The following is a 23,629-nucleotide window of genomic DNA, read 5'->3' as shown; positions in this document are numbered from 1 at the left end:
ATTATATATAGAAGAAAACTAAAATGTCTTCAAGCTTCCATCCTGTCTAATCATAATAATCAGCTACAAACAGTTTTCTTTTCACTTGAAGACATTTTAAGTTTCTTCTATATATATATATTAAATTGTGAAATATACCGTCTGCCTTTTTAATTCAAATTATGTTAATTTAATAAGTATAATTCTTTTAAGGATTCTTTAACCATTTCCATTACAGGTTTCTAAAAATGTATAGAAGCTCTAGTAAAAATTTAATACTTAAATGGTTAAATTGCGATAAATGTGTCAAATTGAACTGCACATTTATACATTTACTTTTCAACGAAGTTGCTTAAAATTAGTAGGCCCTACTTGATTGCTTGCTATTCTCTCAATTAGTTGCATGTTCTTCGGAACTAAGACTTTTTCCATCAAAAGGAGTTCTCAATAACAACTTTATGCTAAGTTTCGAAGAACATAAACTACAAATTGTTTAAAATTACTTTAACATATAATGCATCTAATATTTCTGTAGTTGAGCATATTGCTAGATTCTTTTAACTTAAAATCTAAAGCAAATCATGGGCATTTAGGTAGACAGCAACAAAAATATTTTTTCCAAAGCAAATAAATTATTATTAATACATCTCAATTAAATACATTATCATTTAATCGAGCTTTATTAATATCCATCAAGTGTGACATTTTTTAAAAACTTATGGACTATGGACTGTATTTATTTATCAAAACTGTCCATTTCTACTCATGTGAACATAACTAAGCTATTTTCAGTTAGCTGGTCTAAATCCTACTTGATATAAGTTTTGCGAAATTATTTAAAAGAAACATCATAATGTAAAGAAACTTCGTTATAAAAGAGATAATTTACAGTTGCATCGAATTTTATGAGAAAATAAACTAAAATAATTATATAATTTAAAAATTTATTCTATTTTTTATTTTAAATAAAAATTAGTACAGTTTTAAAATTTTTCAGTATGTAGGCCTATGTAAACAGGTTTATAATTTTTAAAACTTTAAAATCTACAGCACGCATTTAACCTTTGTAATTAATATAATTATATTAAATCAGATTATACGAATTACAAACTCAAACTTTAAATATAGGAACATTAGTGTATATAAAATAATTTATCTATGTATAAATGATTTAATCCATCTTTTTTCCTTATTTTCAATGAAAATTGTACCACTTTCTTATAAGAACTACATATTATCTAACGATGATTCTACTTGGTATATAAAAGTATTTCTCTTCTATCAGTGTAGTAATTTTCCTCTACAATTTTGCAGAACTTTATTAAAATTCATAAGATTTTCTATTTCAGAGTCGTAAGAAATTTACAAATTTCAAATTTTAATATTTTTGTTTTTTTAACATTTTACAAAAACTTGTGATAAATGTTATTACAAAAAATGTTTTATTTTATAAAAAAGATCATATTAAATTATTAAGAGATAATTATCTATTAGCCTACCAAGCGATAAATAACTATATAATGAAGTAAAGATTTTAGTGTAAAATTTATTATAAAATATTAAAGATGTAATATTTACAGTTATTTAAAAAATTTTTAAATATTAAAAAATATTTTGTGATAATTTTATTTATTTTATATAATAAGATATATTATATATTAAATGTTGAAAATATTCTGAAAATTTAGTATTTCTGCAAAGGGCAAACTAAATTTTCAGAATATTTTCAACGTTTAATTAAATAAAAACACATTTTATTATTTTATTGAAAGATAATACTGTATACAGTATATAATTTCTATATTCTTTAAGAAAATAACAATATTGTACATTATTTTATGAATAATATAATATTGTAATATTGTAGCTCTTTTTTAATTAGAGCAATAATATATTATAGCAAGTTATATTTTAGACAAAATATAGTTTATTTATAAGATTCTCCATAAATTTTTATTTTTATAATTATAAAATAACCATTATATATTATTGCCAATAAATGTTACTTAGTAGTCTTATGTTCTTATTATTATTATTTTTTTCATTTTTCTTATTATAGATAAAATCTTTTTAAAAAAATAAGAAAAAACTATGGTATTAATAGCTCAACGAAAATAAATTTTAAATAATTTTGATATTAATCACGCTTATCATTTACTAATAAGCGTGCACGAAGTAGTGCATTAACACGTGAACACATATTAAAGTAAACGGAAGATTATCATCATGCGACAATAACAGTATAATCACGTGTAATGCATGTGGATATAATGTGTTCGCCAAGCCGCCAAGGACAGGCTAGCATCAAAGTTACAATTAAAAAAAAGAAAAAAAAAATAGACAAGTGATGAAGAGGAAGCTACCTTCACCCCTCAGATTATAACATCCCTATCTAATCTCATACTCATTAGTAATATATATATATACCTTGAATGTTATTGCGATTTACTGTTTATAGTAACCTTGACCGAATATATTTGTCCGTGTCCCCTAAATTAATTCTGTATTCATCACTGACATTTGGAAAGTTTCCACTTACGAATTTAATACCAAACACCTAAAAATAAATGGGATTCGGCAGGGGGCGCTTCGAAATCCTAAACAAAACGGTCCAACATCTTTTATAAATGTTTAGAAAATGATGAATTTGACAAGGAAAAGGTCTGTTCTGAAAGATTGCTTGAATTGTAATAGAGACGAATACAAAATGAAGGTAAATCCTGTTACATATGTTAACGAACGAGAACAACTGACAACGATTGAATTGAGGAATGGAGTTAAAATGCCTTTGCTTGGAATTGGTAAGATTTATTTTTTCAATTAAAATATCCAATATGTTTCAATTAATTAGAAACGTAACACGTGCAACAGCTGACGTTTAATTTCGATTTATGTTTTTGTAAAAATATACAAAATTACATACGTGTACGGTAATTGTTAATAAATAATAAATGATCAGAAATTAAATTTTAGGATTTTGTTAAACTTTCAAAGATTTTATCGATTTTGAAATTATGTTCACTTGATTTTGCTGTTCATTCCTCCTAATTTGAAAAAAAAAAAGATAACTAGATTAAGAAAAAAGAATAACATCCTTTTTCTTTTGATGCTGTTATTGTATTTTCCCTTTGATTTTATTTTCTTCTTTATAATATCTTATAATATTCTTTATAACAGTACAAATAATATAGAAATATTATTTGTACTGTTATCTTCTGCATTGTTTACAATGGCAATTTTGTATTGAAAATAATTACTTGGTTATTTACACTGAAAAAATGAGCATTATATAAAATTGACAACTAATATTTAACATGTAAAACTTCTAAAGATAAGAAAATAAAATTTAATCTTATCATAATTGATACTTCTAATTACACTAATTAGTTTTTATATATTTTCTTATTTAAATTTTGATATTATGAAATTGATTATTAAATTGAAAATTTCATAATGTTGAAAATAACATTTTTTTGTGTATTTTTTTTTATTGCTTGATAATTTCAGGATTATTACAATTCATTTATAAAATTTGTTTGCTCAGCTTGATAATTATATGAATTTTTACTAAATTATAATAATATAGCAAATTTATGTAACATTACATTACTTAATTCATTTAATGCAAATATAATTATTTTCAGGAACATCTCACAGTGGAGGATATTCACACAATGCTGTTGTTTATGCTCTAAAGAAATGTGGTTATAGATTAATTGATACTGCAAAAAGATATGGTTGTGAAATATTTTTGAAAGATGCTATAAAGGTGTTATATATTATTTTGAATTACATAGTATCTAAATATAAGTAGAATTAATGATATTGGAGTACTAGTTCAAAATTTCTTAGTTATTATAAGTTAATATATTTTATGCTTAAAATTTTAACAACTGTAAACAATGTACTTAAATCAGTTTTATCAATGCATTCTATTGATAATGTAAAGAGATGATAACATTAGTATTTTTTATAATTTCTAAACAACAAAATAGATTTATCTATAATTAGTTGTGTATTAGAAGATAATAATAATATAAATGTTTATTCTTACATAAGTTCTTATTATTCTTACTAATTAAAAAGTATTATACTATTGTGATATTTTATTCAGTTTGTAGTTATTCAAAGCATTCTAACATAGACAAATATTAATTTGACATAATTTTTAAATTTAGGAAAGTGGTGTGAATCGAGAAGATATTTTTTTAACAACCAAATTATGGCCAACAGATTATGGCTCCATATCTACCAGAAAAGCTTTTTATGAAGCAATGGAGAGATTAGGTGTAGATTATTTAGGTAATTAGTGATTTAAAAATTCATTTTATTATTTATTTATTTAGGTTAAACATTTTAGATTTTGTTGTATACAAATGTTGTGATGATGGTGGTGGTGTAGAATGTTTTCGTATAGACAGTCAAAAAGAACACAGTACACGCTTCTTTCTAACAATAACAACACAAAAAATAAAAACACTTTAATTTCTCCAAATCAGCGAGTGACTCTCTGGCACTCCACCATTTTTTGATAGTTACAATACTGGACCAGCCACACAGCTACTCACTTTGTTAGCTCCCTGGTCAGTACACACACTCTCTCTCTGACTCTACATACCCTCACCCACCCGACATGTGTGACCAAGCTGTGGACTGTCCATCACCACCTGCCGACATCCACACACCTGACACATGTCTCACAGATGTTACACTGAACTTAACAGATATAAATCTGTAACTTCAATTAACTTCAGGATACTTATAAATTTTGGAAATGAATAAATAAAAGTTTCAGAATTATTTTTTAAAGAAATAGAAGTTATTGGGTTCTATTAATTTTATAGATATGAAAATTAGAACTATAAAAATTGTTATTTTTCAAGTAATTTTCATTTAAAAATCAAAGATTTTTAAAATATCTTGTATAGTTTTTTTTACAAGATTATTTTGTTCCAATTTATGTTGATAGTAATTTTCAATGATTTTAGTTTGATTAAAAATTAAGTTTTGTATCCTATAAATAAAAATTATTAACAAGAAATTTTCTTATAAATTTGAATTTTTTTCATGGTATATAATATTTTTAAAATGAGTTTTAAGTCTTGATGATTAAAGTAAAATTACAAATAACATTTTGTATGAAATTAATAAATTCATTTTTAATTTTTCCTTTTAGTTTAGAATTGAAATTATGAAATTTTTTAAAAATAAATTTATTGGCACTAAAGAATATGCTTAATAAAAACTATCTAATTAGTTTTTGATGATCAGGAATAAAAATAAAACTAAATTTTATTTACAGTAAAACAATTTTTTTGTATACCTAATTGTTTATACATATCAAAGTTTAGAATATAGAATTTCCAAAATACAATTTAATACTATAAAAAAAAAATAACTGCATTGCATAAACAAATTTTATAAGCAACAATAATAAATGCCATAATTTAAAAATTCCATATTATGTTTCATATAAATATTTTTAGCCTAATCTAGGCCGTATTCAGCAAATTGTAAACAGAACTGAATACTATTTACAATTTTATATATTCAAAATGTAACATTTTAACATTCCATGTTTTTTTGAAAACTTGAAATAGAAAGTGATTTTTGGATTAATTAATATAGTTTGATGCAAGTTACAGTTCTCCATTATATCATATGTTTATTATAATGTAAGTTTATAATATTAAATTGATTTTGTCACATAACTTGATTAGATTATATCATATAAATAAAATCAGTTTGGAATTTATAATTAATTAGCTATATACTAGATTTCATTACATAGTTAATTTATAAATTTCAGTTTGATTTCAATTTTAGTGTTTTTGTTTGTTTATATAATGTTATACATATATGATATAATATATGAATATATTATATAAACCTTGCAAGGAGTAGAAATTATAGATAGTTGTTACAGGTGATTCATGAACAAAAGTGTCACAGTTAGTATAGTAAAAATATCAACAGTATGATTGTATAATGGTTCAAAATTATGTTATATCTTCAAACAAAAATCAGTTTTGAATATAAATGGCATAACTTGATAATGTTTTCATTTAATTTGCTGGAATTACAGATTTGAATCTTCTAAATTGATTTTTTTCATACATATAAAATTTAATAGATAATTTTAGAAAAAACTCCATTTTAATAATTATTTTGTTTACAAGATGATAAAACAACTTTCCTTTAGACAAAATTTTTTAATAGACTATATTATTCTTTTACTTATTCATCTTTTATTTCTTTCTTCCTGTTTTGTGAACAAAATGTCAGATGCACATTGCAGTTAGATCTAGATCTTATTTCATAAAATTTTAAGATCTTTGAAAGGAAATTTTATTATACAAGATCTACCTAGTTTTTAATTTAAGTTTAATGTTTAAGAAAAAAATCTGTTTAACATTAAAATTTATAAACAATAGTAATTTATTAATTAAATGTTTCAAAAAAAAATCTAAGAATATTAACATAATATTTTTAATATGTATTATTAAAAGTAACATGAATTTCTAAACAGAAATTATTTATTTAGAACACATAGTAATAACTTATTCCACATAAACACATTAATAATTCTAGGTTTTAAATGATAAAATACAACCTAACATTTTTTATAAAGTTGAAAAATAAATTTTTTCAATAAATTTTCTTTGCCATTGATTAAGATAAGCAATTTTTTGGTTCTGGGTCACAACATCTTACAAAAAATATGTTGCAACCTAGAATTTATAAGAAACTGTCTAAGAAAATCACAGATAACATTAAATAACTATTTTATCTCAGACCTTAAATATTATACAATAAAACTTAAAGTAATTTTAAATTAAAAGTTATTATCTTTCAATTATTTGCAGACAGTACAATGCTCATTATATAACATGTATTATTCAAGAGCCAACAATAAAAAACATACAGCAGTAAGTGAAATATTTTATTTATATATCTCATTTCTGCAAATTGAGTATTTTGAGTTTCAGTTTTAATAATTATGTATATAGATAAATATATAGGAAAATTGAGAGTCACAAAACATGTTCCTACATTAAGATGTGAATCATAGTTTAGAAAGTTTATGCAATTGAATAAAGAGATTATATATTTTAGAATCTTAATTTAATAATATCTCAATATAGTATAATATAAAACATTGAAAATTGAATTCATTTCAAATGAATAAGATAAACTATGGAAAATAAATTTTAATGAAAATATAGCAACAATAATAATGTCGAGTTGATTATTTATCTTTCAGAGCATACAGTAAAATTACAAGTAGGCTATACTTTGTGTACAATTTAAAGTACAATATTATAATACAATTTACAGAAAAAGAAACTTTATTAATAAACTACCAATTTAATAATTAATAAAGTATGATGTAATATTCAAAATCTGTTACTACAGTTAGTTCAATTTACTTTTATTGTTTAAGTAACAATGATTTATAAACTTGTCTTTTCTTTATAAATGCTAATGAAAATATTGCAGATAATTTTCATTTTCTTACTTTTTATATATAGATTTATAGCATAGATTTTTAAAACATACATCTAAAATTCAAGGTGAATAAATGCTTAAAAAATTAAATAAAATATCTCAGATACAGATTAAATTAAATTCAAGTATCAATTTTTTACACTTTTAACAAAGTATTATTATTATATTATTATAATCAAATATTGTTATTATTATTATTATTATAATAACAATAATAAGCAGAGACTCACATTCAAAACTAGGCCACAGTCTCCCTTGGTTATCAGTGGCGAAAGCAGCACCTGCCCAAGCATGGCTACTGCAATGTCCTTGACAGTTGTGACAAACCAACCTAGCCTTGGTGTTTCTGTGGCAATGCATCTACAGACCACAAAGGCTGGAAAATCATGCCAACAGATGAAATGGACAATAGAAATGAACAAGTTTATTATCACAAGACTTGAACCAAACATGATAGCGTACAGACAACTAAACCATAGATTTACACAACAATATCCTCATCTCACTGTCAAAGGGTTCTCGATCAAAAAAGAGCAATTATACACAACAGCCGTATACAAACAACACTTGAATTTATCAAACAACAGGTTGCTGATCAAATACATCAACATTAACATTTAACATCAATGAAGATCATGAAACCTGCCAGGATAGTCCAGCAACAAGCACTGATAATAGCACACATACAACAACTATTACTAATGATACTACAGACACTTTTTCATCCATCACTGATAACATAAACATAGATTTAGTTAATATGTTCTCACTTATATTTCAGGAAACACTCACTAAATATAGAGGTACAGATCCCACACAAAGACTGCGAATACCAAAAATCAACACTTCTAAGGTAGTAGGAAAAACACACAAATTATGTAAACACTCACTTACAAACACACTACATTCATTTAACTTTTACATTCTTAGACATTCATACATTAGTTTATTCTGGAGCAATCACAGTAGTGACACACCATGGACTGAAAATACAATTGCAGACAGATATACACAAAATACAATTCTTGTCACAAGCCTTTATTTGTGTTTCATTAGACAACAGTTAGGCAGGCTGACACAATACACTAAAAACCACATAACACCCAAATTAAAGAAATAACTCAAAAACATTTTTAAGAAAATCAAAACACACAAAACATGAACATCATAACACACACATTACAGAATACATTGATAAACTAAAACAAAAACTCTCAACCAAAGCATGTATACTCAAATGATACAAAACATGTTTTGTATCATTATGCAAAATCAACAAAATAAATTATTTACAAACAATGAAAAACTCTTTTACAGATAAATTAGTACCAAAACAAACACTGATACAAAGCAGACCAACAGAAGAACAACTCACAAATTATTGGTCTTCTCTTTGGTCCAGTGCTGTCACACACAATGCTATTGCAGGTTGAATCGAGGAGGAGAACAAAAACTTGTACAACATACCAACTATACCCCGTGCTGCAATAAACTTACATGATATCCAATACACTGTTAACAGAATACACAACTGGAAGACACCAGAATACACAACTGGTGTAGACAACATTCACAATTTCTGGTACAAAAAGTTTACATCACTGCACCAGAAACTAGCTAAATATCTAACACACATCATCATCAACCCACAAGACATGCCAAAATTTCTTACTCAGGGCATCACATGAAACTTAAAAACAACAATACCACACACCTCACACAATACAGACCAATTACATGTCTTCCAACACACTACAAATTATTGACATCCTGTATCACAAACAAAATATACAAACATGTTGAAGAACACAACATTCTTACAGAACAACAAAAAGGTTGCCATAGAAATCACAGGGGCTGCAAAGATTCAGTCATTCTCTAGCAAGCACAAAAACAACACAGAAACATATGCATGGCATGGCATATACAGACTACAGAAAAGCATTCGACAATGTTCCACAAGGTTGGCTGCTACATATTCTACACATCTACATCCATTTCTCATTGCATTCTTTCAAAACATAATGCAGAACTGGAGAACAACACTAAATCTCAGGATTCTTAACACTTCCATACAAATAAACCAAATATTTATTAGACAAGGAATTTTTAAAGGAGATGCCTTGAGTCCTCTCTGTTCTGCTTAGTCCTGAAGTTACATATAGCATGTTATCTAACACTTTAAACAACATGCTACATGGTTACAATATCAGACATGAAAAAACAACACAGTTTACATTGTCACATCTCATGTACATGGATGACATAAAACTTTATGCATCCACACAAAAGCAACTTCATAAACTCTTTCAAATCACACATTCATACTCCAAGGACATACAAATGGAATTTGTATGTCCTTGGCCCAGACAAATGCAAACACTTCATATATAAAAAGAGTCTCAAAGAAAGGCGATTTTGCATTTGGAAATGAAGATATTATTGAATTCATGGAAGAGGATGAATTCTAAAGTATGTATGATTCCAACAGTCCAAACTAACAGAACATATACAAATAAAGCAAAGATTAATTAAAGAATACCAAAGTAGGTTAAATGCTATTCTCAGAACATAGTTAAATGCAAAATACACAGATAAAGTAATAAACACACATGTTGTCCCAGTACTCACTTATTCTTTTGGAGTTATCCATTGGACTCTCACAGATCTAGAGCAATTCCAAAGAAAAACAATACTTACTAAGCATAAACAACATCATCCTAAATCTGCCATAGAAAGATTAACCGTCCAATAAGGTAGCGGACATGGCCTGATTGACATAGTAAACAAATACAGACGTTGTGAGAGTTTTTCTACAAAAAATAAGAAACATCACTTAGCAGACTCAAATAACATACCATTAAACTTACACTCACTTCATATGGACATGACACAACATATAAAAGGCATAGACACCATTAAGCAATCGTGGGCTCAGAAGGCACTCCATGGCAGGCATCTCTATGACCTGGCCCAGGATTGTGTTGACAGAACTGCGTCAAACAGCTGGTTAGCTCAGGGATGCCTCTTTGGGGAGACAGAAGGGTTCATGATTGCCATTAGGAGCAGCTCATAAATACTAAAACTATAGAAAACACCTATTCAAAGATACAACACTCACAAATGACACATGTAGAAAATGTCACACTTATGCCAGAAACTATACAACATATCACTTCTGGTTGCAAGCTCCTGGTACAGACAAATTATTTACATAGATACAATCAAGTAGCCAATATAATACACCAAGAGTTTTCAAAGAAACACAAATTATTAGACATCCAGAAACCATACTACAAATACATTCCACAGACAGTATTGGAAAACAACATGCACAAAATGTACTACTACAGAGCCATAATCTCAGATAAAACAATTTACCACAACAGACCAGACATCACACTCATTGACAAACACAATAAAATCACATACATTATAGACATTGCCATTCCAAACACTCACAATATACAAAACACATTCACTGAAAAAATTAGCAAATACACAGAACTCACCCACGAAATAAGGCATCTGTGGAGGATGCTTATTGTACCTGTTGTTCTCTCCTGTGAAGGTGTGATACCACACACACTACACAAAAGCCTGGGAACATTACGCTCCACCAGTGGCCAAGTGGTCTTCATTCCCTGAACACTGGGAGTTCAGTCATGGGTTCACGCCTCATTCAAATGGGCTGGCCATGTGGAGTTTTTCAGGTTTTCTCCACGTCTGTAATGCCTAAATAGGGGCAAGTTTCCCTTAAAAAGACTTTCCGGAAGCATCCCCCTAGGCAGATTGTCCAAGTGTTGCGTTGCCATAACTAAACAAATAAACTGGGAACATTACAATTGAATAGAAACACATACTTTACACTACAGTAGGCCACTATATTGAATACATGTCATATTGCTAGGAAATTCCTNTCATCGATGTTAAGCCTAACAAATTTTTTTAAAAAAATAATAATCGTCGCTATTTTATCGTTAAAAATTATTTTTAAATTATTTTATTGCTCACAAAACAAACTAATCATAATTAGAAAATTAGGTATCGTTTAAATACTGGCCTCTCTTTCATGGTCAAGCCATGTTGCCAGCTTAACACGCAAAAATTTAACAAAAATAATATCAAAGTAGCCAAGACATAGCCAAATATTGTAGCGCCACATCACTAATGGACATTTGAAATCTGCCAACTAGAACGATTAACCGTCACATCGGTTAACCGATGTGACGGTTAATCGGGGGTCGGATAATCGATGCTCTACTGTATATCAAAAATATTTATAAATTATCTACTTATCACAACAGCATACTGTTTTAATAAATATCTTATTCAATAAAAAATAAAAAAATTAGAAGTACAAATAAACAGACTTTATTAGTGAGGTTGCAACTGAAGTTTTTATCTCTAAAATATGAACATTGGGCACCACTATCTTGTAAGCAGCACTTGATGTTCACATTTTAGTTAGTTGTTTGTTTGTTTAGTTATGGCAACTTGGGCTATCTGCCTAGGAGTGATGCTTTCCGGGAGGTCTTTTCAAGGGAAACTGTTCCCTACTTAGATGTTACGGATATGGAGAAAACCTGGTAAACTCCATGTGGCCAGCCCATCCGAGCAAGGTGCGAACCCATGACCGAACTCCCAGTGTTCAGGGAATGAAGACCGCTTGGCCATTGGTGGGTTTTTCACGTTTTAGAGATGAAAACTTTGGTCGCAAGCTCACTATTGTTTCTTCTATTTTTTCTTATAATTTTCACATTACATCCTTTTTAGACAAACTCACAAGGAAGCAATATTGAAATTAATTAAAATTAAAATAACTCATAATTTCTAAATAAAATTGATTTTTGTTTTCTTTAAACAGAATTTTTTATTTTAAGTGGTTCAATATGAAATAATTCTTTTGCAGATTTATTTATGCTTCATTGGCCTCTTTGTCCTAGTACATGTTCTGACAAATGGAATTTATTGCATGAAACTTGGAGAACATTAGAATGCCTTTTAGATGAAGGTATTATTCCTGCTTTGGCATTAAATTATGTAAGTTTAATTATTGTAATAAAGCTTATATATTTTGTTCTTAGGTCGCATTTCTGCAATTGGTGTTAGTAATTGTAATATTGATGATCTTGTAAAATTTCAAGAAAATTGTACCATAGTACCTCATGTTAATCAAGTTGAATTTCATCCTTATCACAATCTAAAGGATCTTAGAGACTACTGCAATGAATATAAAATACAGTTTGAGGTAAATTTTAAATAATTTTATATAATTACTATTTTATGAGAAATATTCACGAAAATAATTTCATTTGTATATTTTATTAGGGTTATTGTCCTTTAGGAAAAGGTAAGTTGTTAAAAGAAAAGCCAATTATTGAAGTGGCAAAACATTGTAATAGGACACCAGCCCAAGTTTTGATTCGATGGTCAATTCAGGTATATAAAATTCTTCCATTAAAAATATAAAAGTTTTGAATTCTGATGCCTAAATATTATTTATTATCCTTTATAGAATGAAGTGATTACAATTCCCAAATCAACAAAGATTGAACGAGTTAAGGAAAACTCAATGGTAAATTTATGAAATATTATTATACTGAAAACATTATTAAGTGCAAAAAATTTATTAAATATCCATAATTTAAATATGAAATAACTAGTGATGTAACGACTATTCGGTTACTATTTGGCTGAATACCAAATACTAAGGATGCACCGATAAGCAAAATGACCGATTACCGATTAATCGGCCATGCGTTATCGGCCGATACCAATTAATCGGCCGATTAGTGTTAATAATTTACTACATTAATAGTGTGAGATCCTCGAGTTAATTATACAGTTAATTATAATGTGGAAAAACCCATTTTTCTCCACCTGGTATTTCCATCTCCCTCAGGTCAGGTAAACAAGTGATTTTCAGCAGGAAAAAGCTGTTTTGCAAATTGTTTCCTTTGAAGGTTCCCAGACAGCTACACAAATCAGTAAACAGTTAAAAATTGTTCTTGAACAGTATAAGTTGACAAGTGATAAGATATTCTTAGTACTAAGAGCTTCTACAGCAAATCTGGTAGCTTGAATTAGGAATTGCAACTTAGAAGCATTATCATGCTTTATACATACACTGCAGTTGACACTAAATGAATGCATATTTTCTTAACAAAATTTTCAAACGTGCGTTAATCAAGCCGAATAGTTTGGCCGAATATTCGGCTATTCGGCCACGTTCCTGGCTGAATATTTGGTATTCGGCCTGAGGCCGAATATACTATTTGTTGCAACACTAGAAATAACCTTTACATTATTATCCATATCTCAATATGCTTGAACATCCAAAGAGTTACTGTGCAGTGAGAAATTTATAATGACATTAAAGTTATATGTATATTACATATGAGATCTGTAAGTTTATATGAAATACCATACATATAACTTTCTCATTGCACAGTAATCTTTCAGACACCCTATATGATAAATATTTAGAGTTTAAATATCAAACTATATAAAAGCATTTTATCCAAAATATTTTGTAGTAAATATTCTTTTACGGTTTGAAAATTTGAATCTAAATATAAATTTTTTCAATTGATCATATGAATATTTCTGACTACTGCAATAAGGTTGGTTGTGGTTGATACAAGTTCAAATTAGTATAAGTTACATTTATAACCTGAAGTTAATTTATATCAGCCAAAATTTGATTTTAGTAAGCATTTTCAGCAACTAAAATGTATGAAGAAGAAAAGAGAGAAATCCTATCAAACAATGCTGTTGAAATATTTTAGAAATTAATAAATACATTTTTGTTTACATTTATGCATCATCTTTATTGACTCATTTTTCAATTAAATGAGTAAAATTTAATAGTAATTGAAACAAATTTTATAAATAAAATCACTAGTATTGCTTTTCATTCAATAAGTCTGGTTAATTAACACATTTTAATTATTCCTAACTATTATATTTTTTCCTTTGTTGTTCAATATATTTTAAGTTATATGAAAAAACATTTTCAATGGTTTAAAATTAATTACACGACTTTTGTTATAATTGCTTCAGATAATATCATACTATTCAGTTTTATACTAATCATGCAATGCTATCACAATTACTCATTCTAATTGTGACTTGTCTATATTTAATAAAACATAAACAATGATTTTTAAGTTTTTTTTATTTTTACTCTTACTATTTTTTTACATTTTCCTTCTGATATGTTTCAGTTTGAAAGATTTTTATCTACAAGGCATCCACTTAAACATCTACCCAGTGGCAAAAGAGATTGTTCCAGCATTGCACAAGTGTTTGCGTACTTAGTCCACAGTTCAGTGCTAAAATAAACTGATAGAAATCAATTTAAGACAATTCAGCATAACATACAAATAATCTGACTGCAAAGAACAAAGACTACATTGCGAAAATTGATAGAAAAAAGCAGGTTTTATTTTGTTAGAGAACATATAGAAAATGACTGCATTCAGTGGTAATACAAAGATGTAGATAGTTGAGTGTGATATAGATAGCATATGTAGCATTCTTAGTGTTACTGTTTTACAGCTTGTCATAGGTCTCTCCAGTTGATACATATGTCAACTGGAGAGACCTATGACACTACTGGGTACACATCATATACTTATGTTTTTAGGTGACTCCACAGGAAAAAATCAGAGGGTCAAGTTTGTAGAATGACGTGGCACTGTATTGTATTGGCACCAGACACTGGCTGTATTTGTGTCAATGGCAAATCATTAAGCCATTTGTCCACCATCATGTTCAAGATATTCAAATAACAATTACTATTCAGTGTGCCATCAATGAATATGGGACCAAGAAGCTGTTCACCCAGATTCCACAGTAGACATTTAGGGTAAAACACATTTTGTGTCACATATGTTACAGGCATTGTGGAGCATGTTTTGTCCAGTAGTGCATATTGTAATAGTTAAACAATGCCTCACCAGTCCATAAAATATACTGAAGAAGTTGTGGTTCATGATACTGTAAATTTAACATTGCACCATTCTAATCACTGTTCAGCATCCTCTGCATGTTGTGCTGGTTGCAGTTAGTAGCAGAATGGGTACATGTCATGGTAATGTATTTGTGTCTGCTGCAGTGTACAACTTAATCAATGCTGGAAAGATCTCTTTTGCCTCTTGATAGATGTTTAAGTGGACACCCTGTATATGTATCTGCTAAATTTTAGATTCAAAATTAAACATATATTTTATATATCAAATAGTTTTATAGAAATTTAAAAACATTTATTGATGTAATTACCTAATAAACCTGAATTTTTTATCAAAGTGTATAAAATTTCTACTTTAGCTTTCAAATAAAACAAAAAGGAATTAAGAAGGGATGCCTATATTTTATATCAGTATCCTATTCCTGAAAATGGGAAGTTCTGTAGAAAATTGTTAACCTTGAACCTATTTTCCATTATCTTAAATGGGAAAAATTATAATAAATTACATCATCAACTCAAAACGCCCAGCAAATTTCTGAAAATGACATATAAACTATATATTAGAATATAAAATACTTAATACACTGACAAGAATATTGTAAATAAAAGATATTTAGAGAATAATTCATTAATTATAAAGGATGATGTTTTTGATGCAAATTATAGAATAATAATAAGTCATCATCAAACAGTTAATGTAGTTAAAAAACAGTTGCTTTGTATGCAATAATATGTACAATCCTAATGCAGTATTGCAAATATCATATTTATGATATAGCAAGGGAAATAATACACAGCAGAAAAATGATTTGTTTTGAAAAATGCAGACAAAAATTGTCAATAAAAAATGGTACTAAAATGCAATGCATTTTTAATGTTTCTGACATTTCTTTAATTGTAGAATTTAATGATATCATAGCCTAAAGTGTGTTTGAGGCTTTCTGCTATAAGAAGTATTGCTATTTTATAACATTGACACCTTTTTCAGAATCAGATATATTCAAAGATGCATAATTCATTTCTTGATACTCAAGGTGATTTACAAAATGTCTACACATATAATTCCGACATTCAAATTAATTATATTTGGAACCTAACTTAAGACTTTTTCTTACATATTGTTTTGTTAAAGAAGTTGTATTAAATTTTTGGGGCATAGTTATAAATTCTTATGTAAATATTAGCTGAAAAACATTGTATTGAGAGAGATGTATATTCTATGAAGTTTGGGTATTAAAAACCAAATTATGATATTCTGGATAGATAACAAAGATTAAATATGTTACTTAATTATATATTTTGTGTTATATGTACAGTATATTTTATATATGTGAATATTCTTAAGCAACTTTTTTGTGATTCTAAACTATGATTGCAGAAATAGAGAAGTTTTACTATATTCTGTAACTCAAACATCTCTAACTTGAATATTTCTTTAACTCAAAGAAAATGAAGCACTTGGTAGATCTCAATGGAATAGCACAGAGATTTAAAACCTCCAACTTGAATTTTGTCAAAGTCGAAGGTTTTCATGGTCTCCTGACACTGATTTATATTACTTTTAACTTCCCTGACCTAAATTTTAATATTTATTCTATCCAAAGTGATCCTAACTATCATATTTTCATAAAATTTTCAGACAGTTAGTTGTATATACTGTCCAACACCCATTTGTAGACAACATTCCAGTTTAGATAAATCTCTCAACAAGATGTACAGTACCTGCAAAACTGTTAATTCCACAATTCCACTAGTTACATTGAACATTTTGCTGAAAGATTTTACATGGGTTCCAAAAAAAAAAAATCTATCAAAGATTATATAATACAAGAGAGGTAAAAATACAAATTATTCAGAATTGGTATTTTTCACTCTATTGTTCTCTAATGTGAATTGTCTCTAACGCAAAGCTTTTCCTTGCCCCTTGAAGCTTCAAATTAGAGAAGTTTTACTGTATTTCAAAACCTTTTAATAGAGGGAACAAACATAATAAAGATTTTCATAATATATATACAGTAAAATCTACTTATTGTAATCATTTTGGGATTCGATTATACTGTTGATAATATCCTCCATTCAATTATTATTATCAGTATAATTGAATTCCAAAATGATTACAATAAGTGGATCAGAATTTTCACTACTACTAGTTCCGATTACTTATTCTACTCAATGTTATTCAATTAACATTCAATCTTTTTTATTCTGCTTAATCTTATCTTCATTCAATTAACATTAATGTTAATTGAACTAGAAATAGTGAAAATTCTGATTTTTCTAACTTTGCACTAAAATTTAGAAATTTTTTTTGAGAGGACTTTTTAACTTGATAATTGTAATTAATAAACTTTCATTACTAATTTAACATTATTAAATTAATCTGTCTATCATATAGTTTAAATTATTGGTATTTATTTCTTAAACTACTGTGCTGCAAGCAAATAATCATTAAAGCTATTAACATTTAATATTTTAAAGCATTGATTAAAATCAATTAACTCTTCAGCCCTGCTTGCTGATAATGCACAACCATTATCAGCAGGGCTTGGCACTTGGTATTTGTTTTTTGCTAACTTTGATTTCAGAATTGATGGATTATATTGATATATTGGATTATATATATATATAAAATCCATCATTTCATCACTGACATGTAATTCTTTAGGCTAATTTACTAATCAGCAGTGTACTGGTAAAGTAAATACATACTATTTGAACATAGATAAATATAATAGTAATATAATAATATAATGAAGAATTTTTTGTTCTTACCAAAAGAGGATAAGATTTGATCAGATGGATGATAGCTGATAGAGAAGGAGAATGAATTAGTATTTGAAAGTTTTGAAGTGCCGGGTGAAGTTTTCTTTATACTTTTACACTAAAAATTTCTGATGCGGAGGGCTTTGATATATCCATAGAATTGGAAATATTTCTGGATAAAAAAAATCTCAAATTGGAACTTTGCTTTGTACATCTTGAAATATACCAAAGTAGATGTGGTACCATTTTTATAAGTATTGCTTCTTTTTACATTATCATATTCAGTAACAATATTTGTTGTCTACATATTCCATAAATTATTTTATCTTAGCAGTGTTAAGAGTTCTTTGCCTTTCCTTCTTCATCAGAAACTTACATTTGTAATGGAGTTCATCTAAAGTGAATTCTTCATCATGGGATTGCAAAAACTGATCATCATTCAGCCTCTCTTACAAGAACCAAGAGCTTTGCTTTTGCATCAGATACTTCATTAACTTTTCTAAAAGTCTGTAATGATTGAGGACATAGTTTATTCCATATAATAATCATTGTCTATGGAATTACTTTTTCAATGCAGCATTGATGAATTCTGCAGTTTTCCTAATGTCAAAGTTGCTTTAGTGAAGCTTCTTTATTCACATCAGTACTATCAACCAGATATTGCAAAGCAGTTGCAAATAATAAACCTTCAATGTTGCAATAATACCCTGATCCATTGATTACAACAGAAATGTTGTATTTGGGAGAAGAAAAAGAACTTGAATATTAGAATCAAAATCAACAGATCTATGATGCCCAGGAGCATGAGGACCAGTATACAAATAATATTGTTATCTTCAGAATATTTATTTTTGAAGGATAAGAAATAGATTTTGATATAGTCACTACAACTTCCCATAAAACCCAAGTCTCGTAGTTTGATCTCCAGGCAACAAACTCATTAGGATTCCTCTCATAGCATGAGAATTTTCAAAGTGGTAAACTAGCAATGGGTTCACTTTTGCATTGCCATCACAATTACCTGCAATAAGCAAGATAAGTGTGTGTTTGAATGCTTTGTGTTCTGAGATTTTCTTTTGATCTTGAGAGATACAGTAAAAGTATATGAAGGCATCCATTTCTGAGAAGTTGATGATTTGATTTTGCATTGTACTCTCCTCTTTCAGCAATCTTGTACTGGTTTACAAAAATGTTTTTAGGAAAATAAAAACCTGACATTGGACAAAACTAATGTATTTAGTTTGGATATTGTTTTGTTTTCATCTCTATAGTGTTTTCATATAAAATTTAACAAATTTAAAAATGTGCCAGAAAGAAAGCTGCAATTCAGAGTCAGCAGATATTGCTTCTTTGATTTTTATATTATCCTTCTTAAATCTGTCGTCAGTGATTTCCTTTGAGTGATAAATTATTCAAACAACTACGAAAACCGGATAAATTATCATAATAAAGCCAACCATTGCTGTATGCTATCAGGCTATATTAATAATAAATTACCAAACAATTTGACCCTAGAGGGAAGCGTTAGGCGCCATTCCGTAATAAATTTAATAATTAATCTAAATTATTTAATTAAAAATTATAATTATTAAATTTATTACGAGATGGCGCCTAACGCCTCCCTCTAGGATCAAATTGTTTGGTAATTTTAATATAGCCATTATATAGCCCAATGGCAAACGGCTGTGATTGGCTTTATTGTGATAAATTATTCACTTTGCTTTTTTATAAGCTCTTTAAACATTGATATGGCTTCTGTTGTATAATCATAGTTGATCATGTAATCCACCATTGATAAGATACATTTCAAATTTCTCAAATAACTGGTGATGACTTCTTAAGTGATGCAATTTTAAACAACTTACAATTGTTTTACAACTTTTTATCTTCTCATGATTTGCAAAAGTCACATATTATATATTGTAGAGTGAGATAACCCTGACGATAGTTGAATATCTTTCCCCCCCCACTTCAGTCGTCTATCGTGTTCATCTTTTGTTAAATCATTAAAGCTTTTCATATTCTCATTTCCTCTTTCTGCATTGTTTACATTTTTTTTTCCATTTTGTTTTGAGCCCATAATCCTCAAATTGCACAGAAAGAATTCCTTTAAGGCCAAAAGGGTGCTTTGCCTGATAAAGTGGTTTTAAAACGGCTGGATAAACAAGCCAATGGCAATGGATTCTTATCTAATTGTATTAAAGTGGCTTTGCCAGGCAACATTTTCAAAGAGTAAATACAATTCAAAACATAAAACTTACACATGTGAGTAACTAAAGATTATGTTGACAGTTTTAGAATAATATAAATAATATAAATACTATTTTTAACCACAATATTGAAATATTATTTAATATTTCTTAAAAGTTTTTCTCAAAAACCTTGTGTTATCAAAAAATTATTAGTTCAGTTCTATTTGTTTAATTTGAACATCATTTTAAAAACATTTTTATCAGTAGATAATATATTTTTAGGAAGCAATTTAAAATTTTTTAAGACTATTGGCAATCATAAAATCAGAGATAAGGTAACTCACGCCCTGTATAACATCTTGTGTAGATTAAAATATGAAATGCCCAAAGATTATTTTTTTATATTATATCTGGTTTTCTTCTCTTTTCAGATGTATAAACTATAAATTTTAGCTAATTAAATAGCCTAAGTTTATTATATTTTTTGATTCTTCACTTAATTATGTATTATAAGGCATCCTATGCATGTCTGCTGAATGTATGCTATATTTATTTATATGCAATATTTTTGACATTCTTCTGAAATGAGATAAGGCTTTCCAATTGAATAGGATTTCTTACATTTGATAAATTTATAGAAAAATCTTGATATAAAAGATATAATTTAAAAAATATTTAAAAAAATATAATCAGATATTCCTAAATTTTGATGTTCTTTGATTCCAATCTTTTTCCAGGTTTTTGATTTTGTAATTCCTGAAAAAGAAATGAATATTTTGAACAATTTAAATGAAAACAGACGTTATATTGATATCAGCAATATGCAATATAAAATTGACAATCCTCAACCAGATGGATATAAACTGAAAATGATAGCTGATAATGGAGAAGAAAAACTGTATTATAGGAATCACAGTTAGTTATTACAAATAAAAATTTATAGTTTTTGTATATTTAAATATTTGTAAATATTTATGTATATAATAATTTTCATTTAATTGATTATTTAATGTATATTGTTTATTTATTGTCTATACTTGTGATTCATACAAATATTTAATTCACTATTGAAAATTTAAAAGGAATGTCTGTTGAACATATCATAAGACAAAACCATTTAATTTAAATATTTTCAAATGTTTTTAGGAAAATAAAAACCTGACATTGGACAAAACTAATGTATTTAGTTTGGATATTGTTTTGTTTTCATCTTTATAGTGTTTCCATACAAAATTTAACAAATGCTGTTAACAGTACAGAATAATTTATTGTAAAATTTATACAAAAATTTACAGTCTTGTAAGATACTGTATTTGTGATTTATTGTGTAATAATATTTCAATAAATTAAATTGTAAATCATAATTTGTTGTGTTTATTACACAAGAAATTCAATGTTTGTTTCATTTTAAAATACTTTTATTCTATAATATTGATATATTCTAAGTGAATAATTAATATAAAGTAATTTTTAAACTTATTCACAAAAAATACAAATATGGAACAAAGCTACCTTATTTTATATGCAGGATGTTACTTGTTACATTGATGCTAAATTATATTTTCTAGTATTGATACTTTATCTAGTTAAAATGTTCGTGCTTTGATTTATGCAACGTAATATACACGCAATTGAGTGAGTGGCCTATATACAGTATGTATTCAAGCTTTGAATCTATATTTAAAGTATAAATATAATATAACAATGGATATAATATAATATTTGAAATATAATTTATTATAAAAATTAAGGTCATTGCAAAAAACATCTATTTTGCTACAAAAAAAAAACGTTTGTTTAATTCTAGTTTTAACACGCAAAATTTATATTTATGATATTTAACTAATAAATTTCTTATGCTTCAAAAGCAGTGCCGGCCCTAGGCAAGTTTTAGGATGGAGCGCGATCCTATTATGGCGCCCGGAGGTGGAACTCCGCCCACGCACTCGACCCATGCGTGTCTCAACACATAAGACCATTCACATACTGGCCATACACTTGAATTAAAATATCGAAAAGTGAAAAAAATATTTTTTCCTTTAATTTTCTTTACCCCTAGGAGCGGCCTACCATAGGGCGAACGAAGCGGCTGCTCCGTTCGCCCTATGGTAGGGCCGGCTCTGTTCAAAGGTAAACCGGTAAATTTAAAAATTTGACCGCAAATACATAAATTAGCGCAACATTGATTGATTACAGATTCACTCATGAGTTGGCAACCAATCTTTAGTGCTCTGGACCAATTGAAATCCATTTTTTTCTATTTTGAAAAGTAAAAGTCTCGTCGCCTGAAAATAAAGATTGCTTTAATTTTTTAGTTAGCTTGATTAATTAATTAAAAATCGGCCAGTGCGAGTGCTCAAATTCAAATAAACTTGTTCCGTTTTGTCAAGTAAAGTTGCTATTACGCTTTAGGTGTTACGGGATAAGAAACAAATTGTCAAACTGTTCAGTGTAGTGACATAATATAATACTTTATTACTGTACACTTATTTACAATAATCTGAAAGGTAAATGACGTAAACTCTTTTTTTTTTTTTTTTAACTATTTTCGCCCTGTAGGCACTAAGATGGCGACGTACAGAACTTTACGGTTTAAATAATAACATTTGTCTTCAATATATAAAAATATAAACATACATAAAAATGTATAAAAGAAATATTTAGTTTTAAAGAATTATTACGTGTTTACCTATTTTTTAAATCAAATTTACTGGTAAAAAATATCAAATTACTGGTATGCTTATTGATACTTTTTTTTTACCTGATTAATGGTAAACCATTAAACCGTTTATCGGAAGTTCAATCATTAATCCTATTAAACACAAGTAACTGTGTTTATTTAAATCTTTTGTACTGATTAAATTTCAGATTTCAAAAAATAAAATATTTTTAGTTGATAATGAAAACTTTTGAACCTCTTTAAATATATTCTTAGTTATGAATGTGATAAAATTAACCTTTAATTCGTTAGAAAAGAAAATTATTTTTTAAATAAAATTAGAAAATTAATATGTTAAGAGGCAGATCAATGATTTAAAAAATTAATGTACAATTTTCACTTTTGTTTTTAAAAATTTTAAATTATGAAAGAAATTAGCAAGAAAGAAGATCCAATATTAGAATTTTGATATGTTTTTGAATCTCATGATTCAATTTACGCTACTATTGATATATGAGTTTTATGTTATAAATTTAATTTTTTATACTCATA

The 23,629-nt window shown here is 27.5% G+C and overlaps 1 protein-coding gene across 1 annotated transcript; it reads left to right on the top strand.

Moving 5' to 3' along the window:
• Positions 1–2,407: 2,407 nt before the first annotated feature.
• Positions 2,408–21,674, top strand: LOC111618876 (uncharacterized oxidoreductase ZK1290.5-like). Its single transcript, XM_023360502.1, has 9 exons — positions 2,408–2,780; positions 3,624–3,748; positions 4,158–4,281; positions 12,401–12,502; positions 12,576–12,739; positions 12,820–12,930; positions 13,007–13,066; positions 21,156–21,333; positions 21,565–21,674. The coding sequence occupies exons 1-9, from the start codon at positions 2,618–2,620 to the stop codon at positions 21,570–21,572; spliced, it is 1,035 nt and encodes a 344-aa protein (XP_023216270.1). The 5' UTR covers positions 2,408–2,617; the 3' UTR covers positions 21,573–21,674.
• Positions 21,675–23,629: the final 1,955 nt, after the last annotated feature.

This window comes from Centruroides sculpturatus, unplaced genomic scaffold (genome assembly GCF_000671375.1).
Source record: "Centruroides sculpturatus isolate CEXI.00-Female unplaced genomic scaffold, Cexi_2.0 scaffold149, whole genome shotgun sequence".
NCBI classification, from domain to species: Eukaryota; Metazoa; Arthropoda; class Arachnida; order Scorpiones; family Buthidae; genus Centruroides; species Centruroides sculpturatus.
The sequence above is the reverse complement of the archived record's forward strand: the minus strand, read 5'-3'. Positions and strand labels throughout refer to the sequence as shown.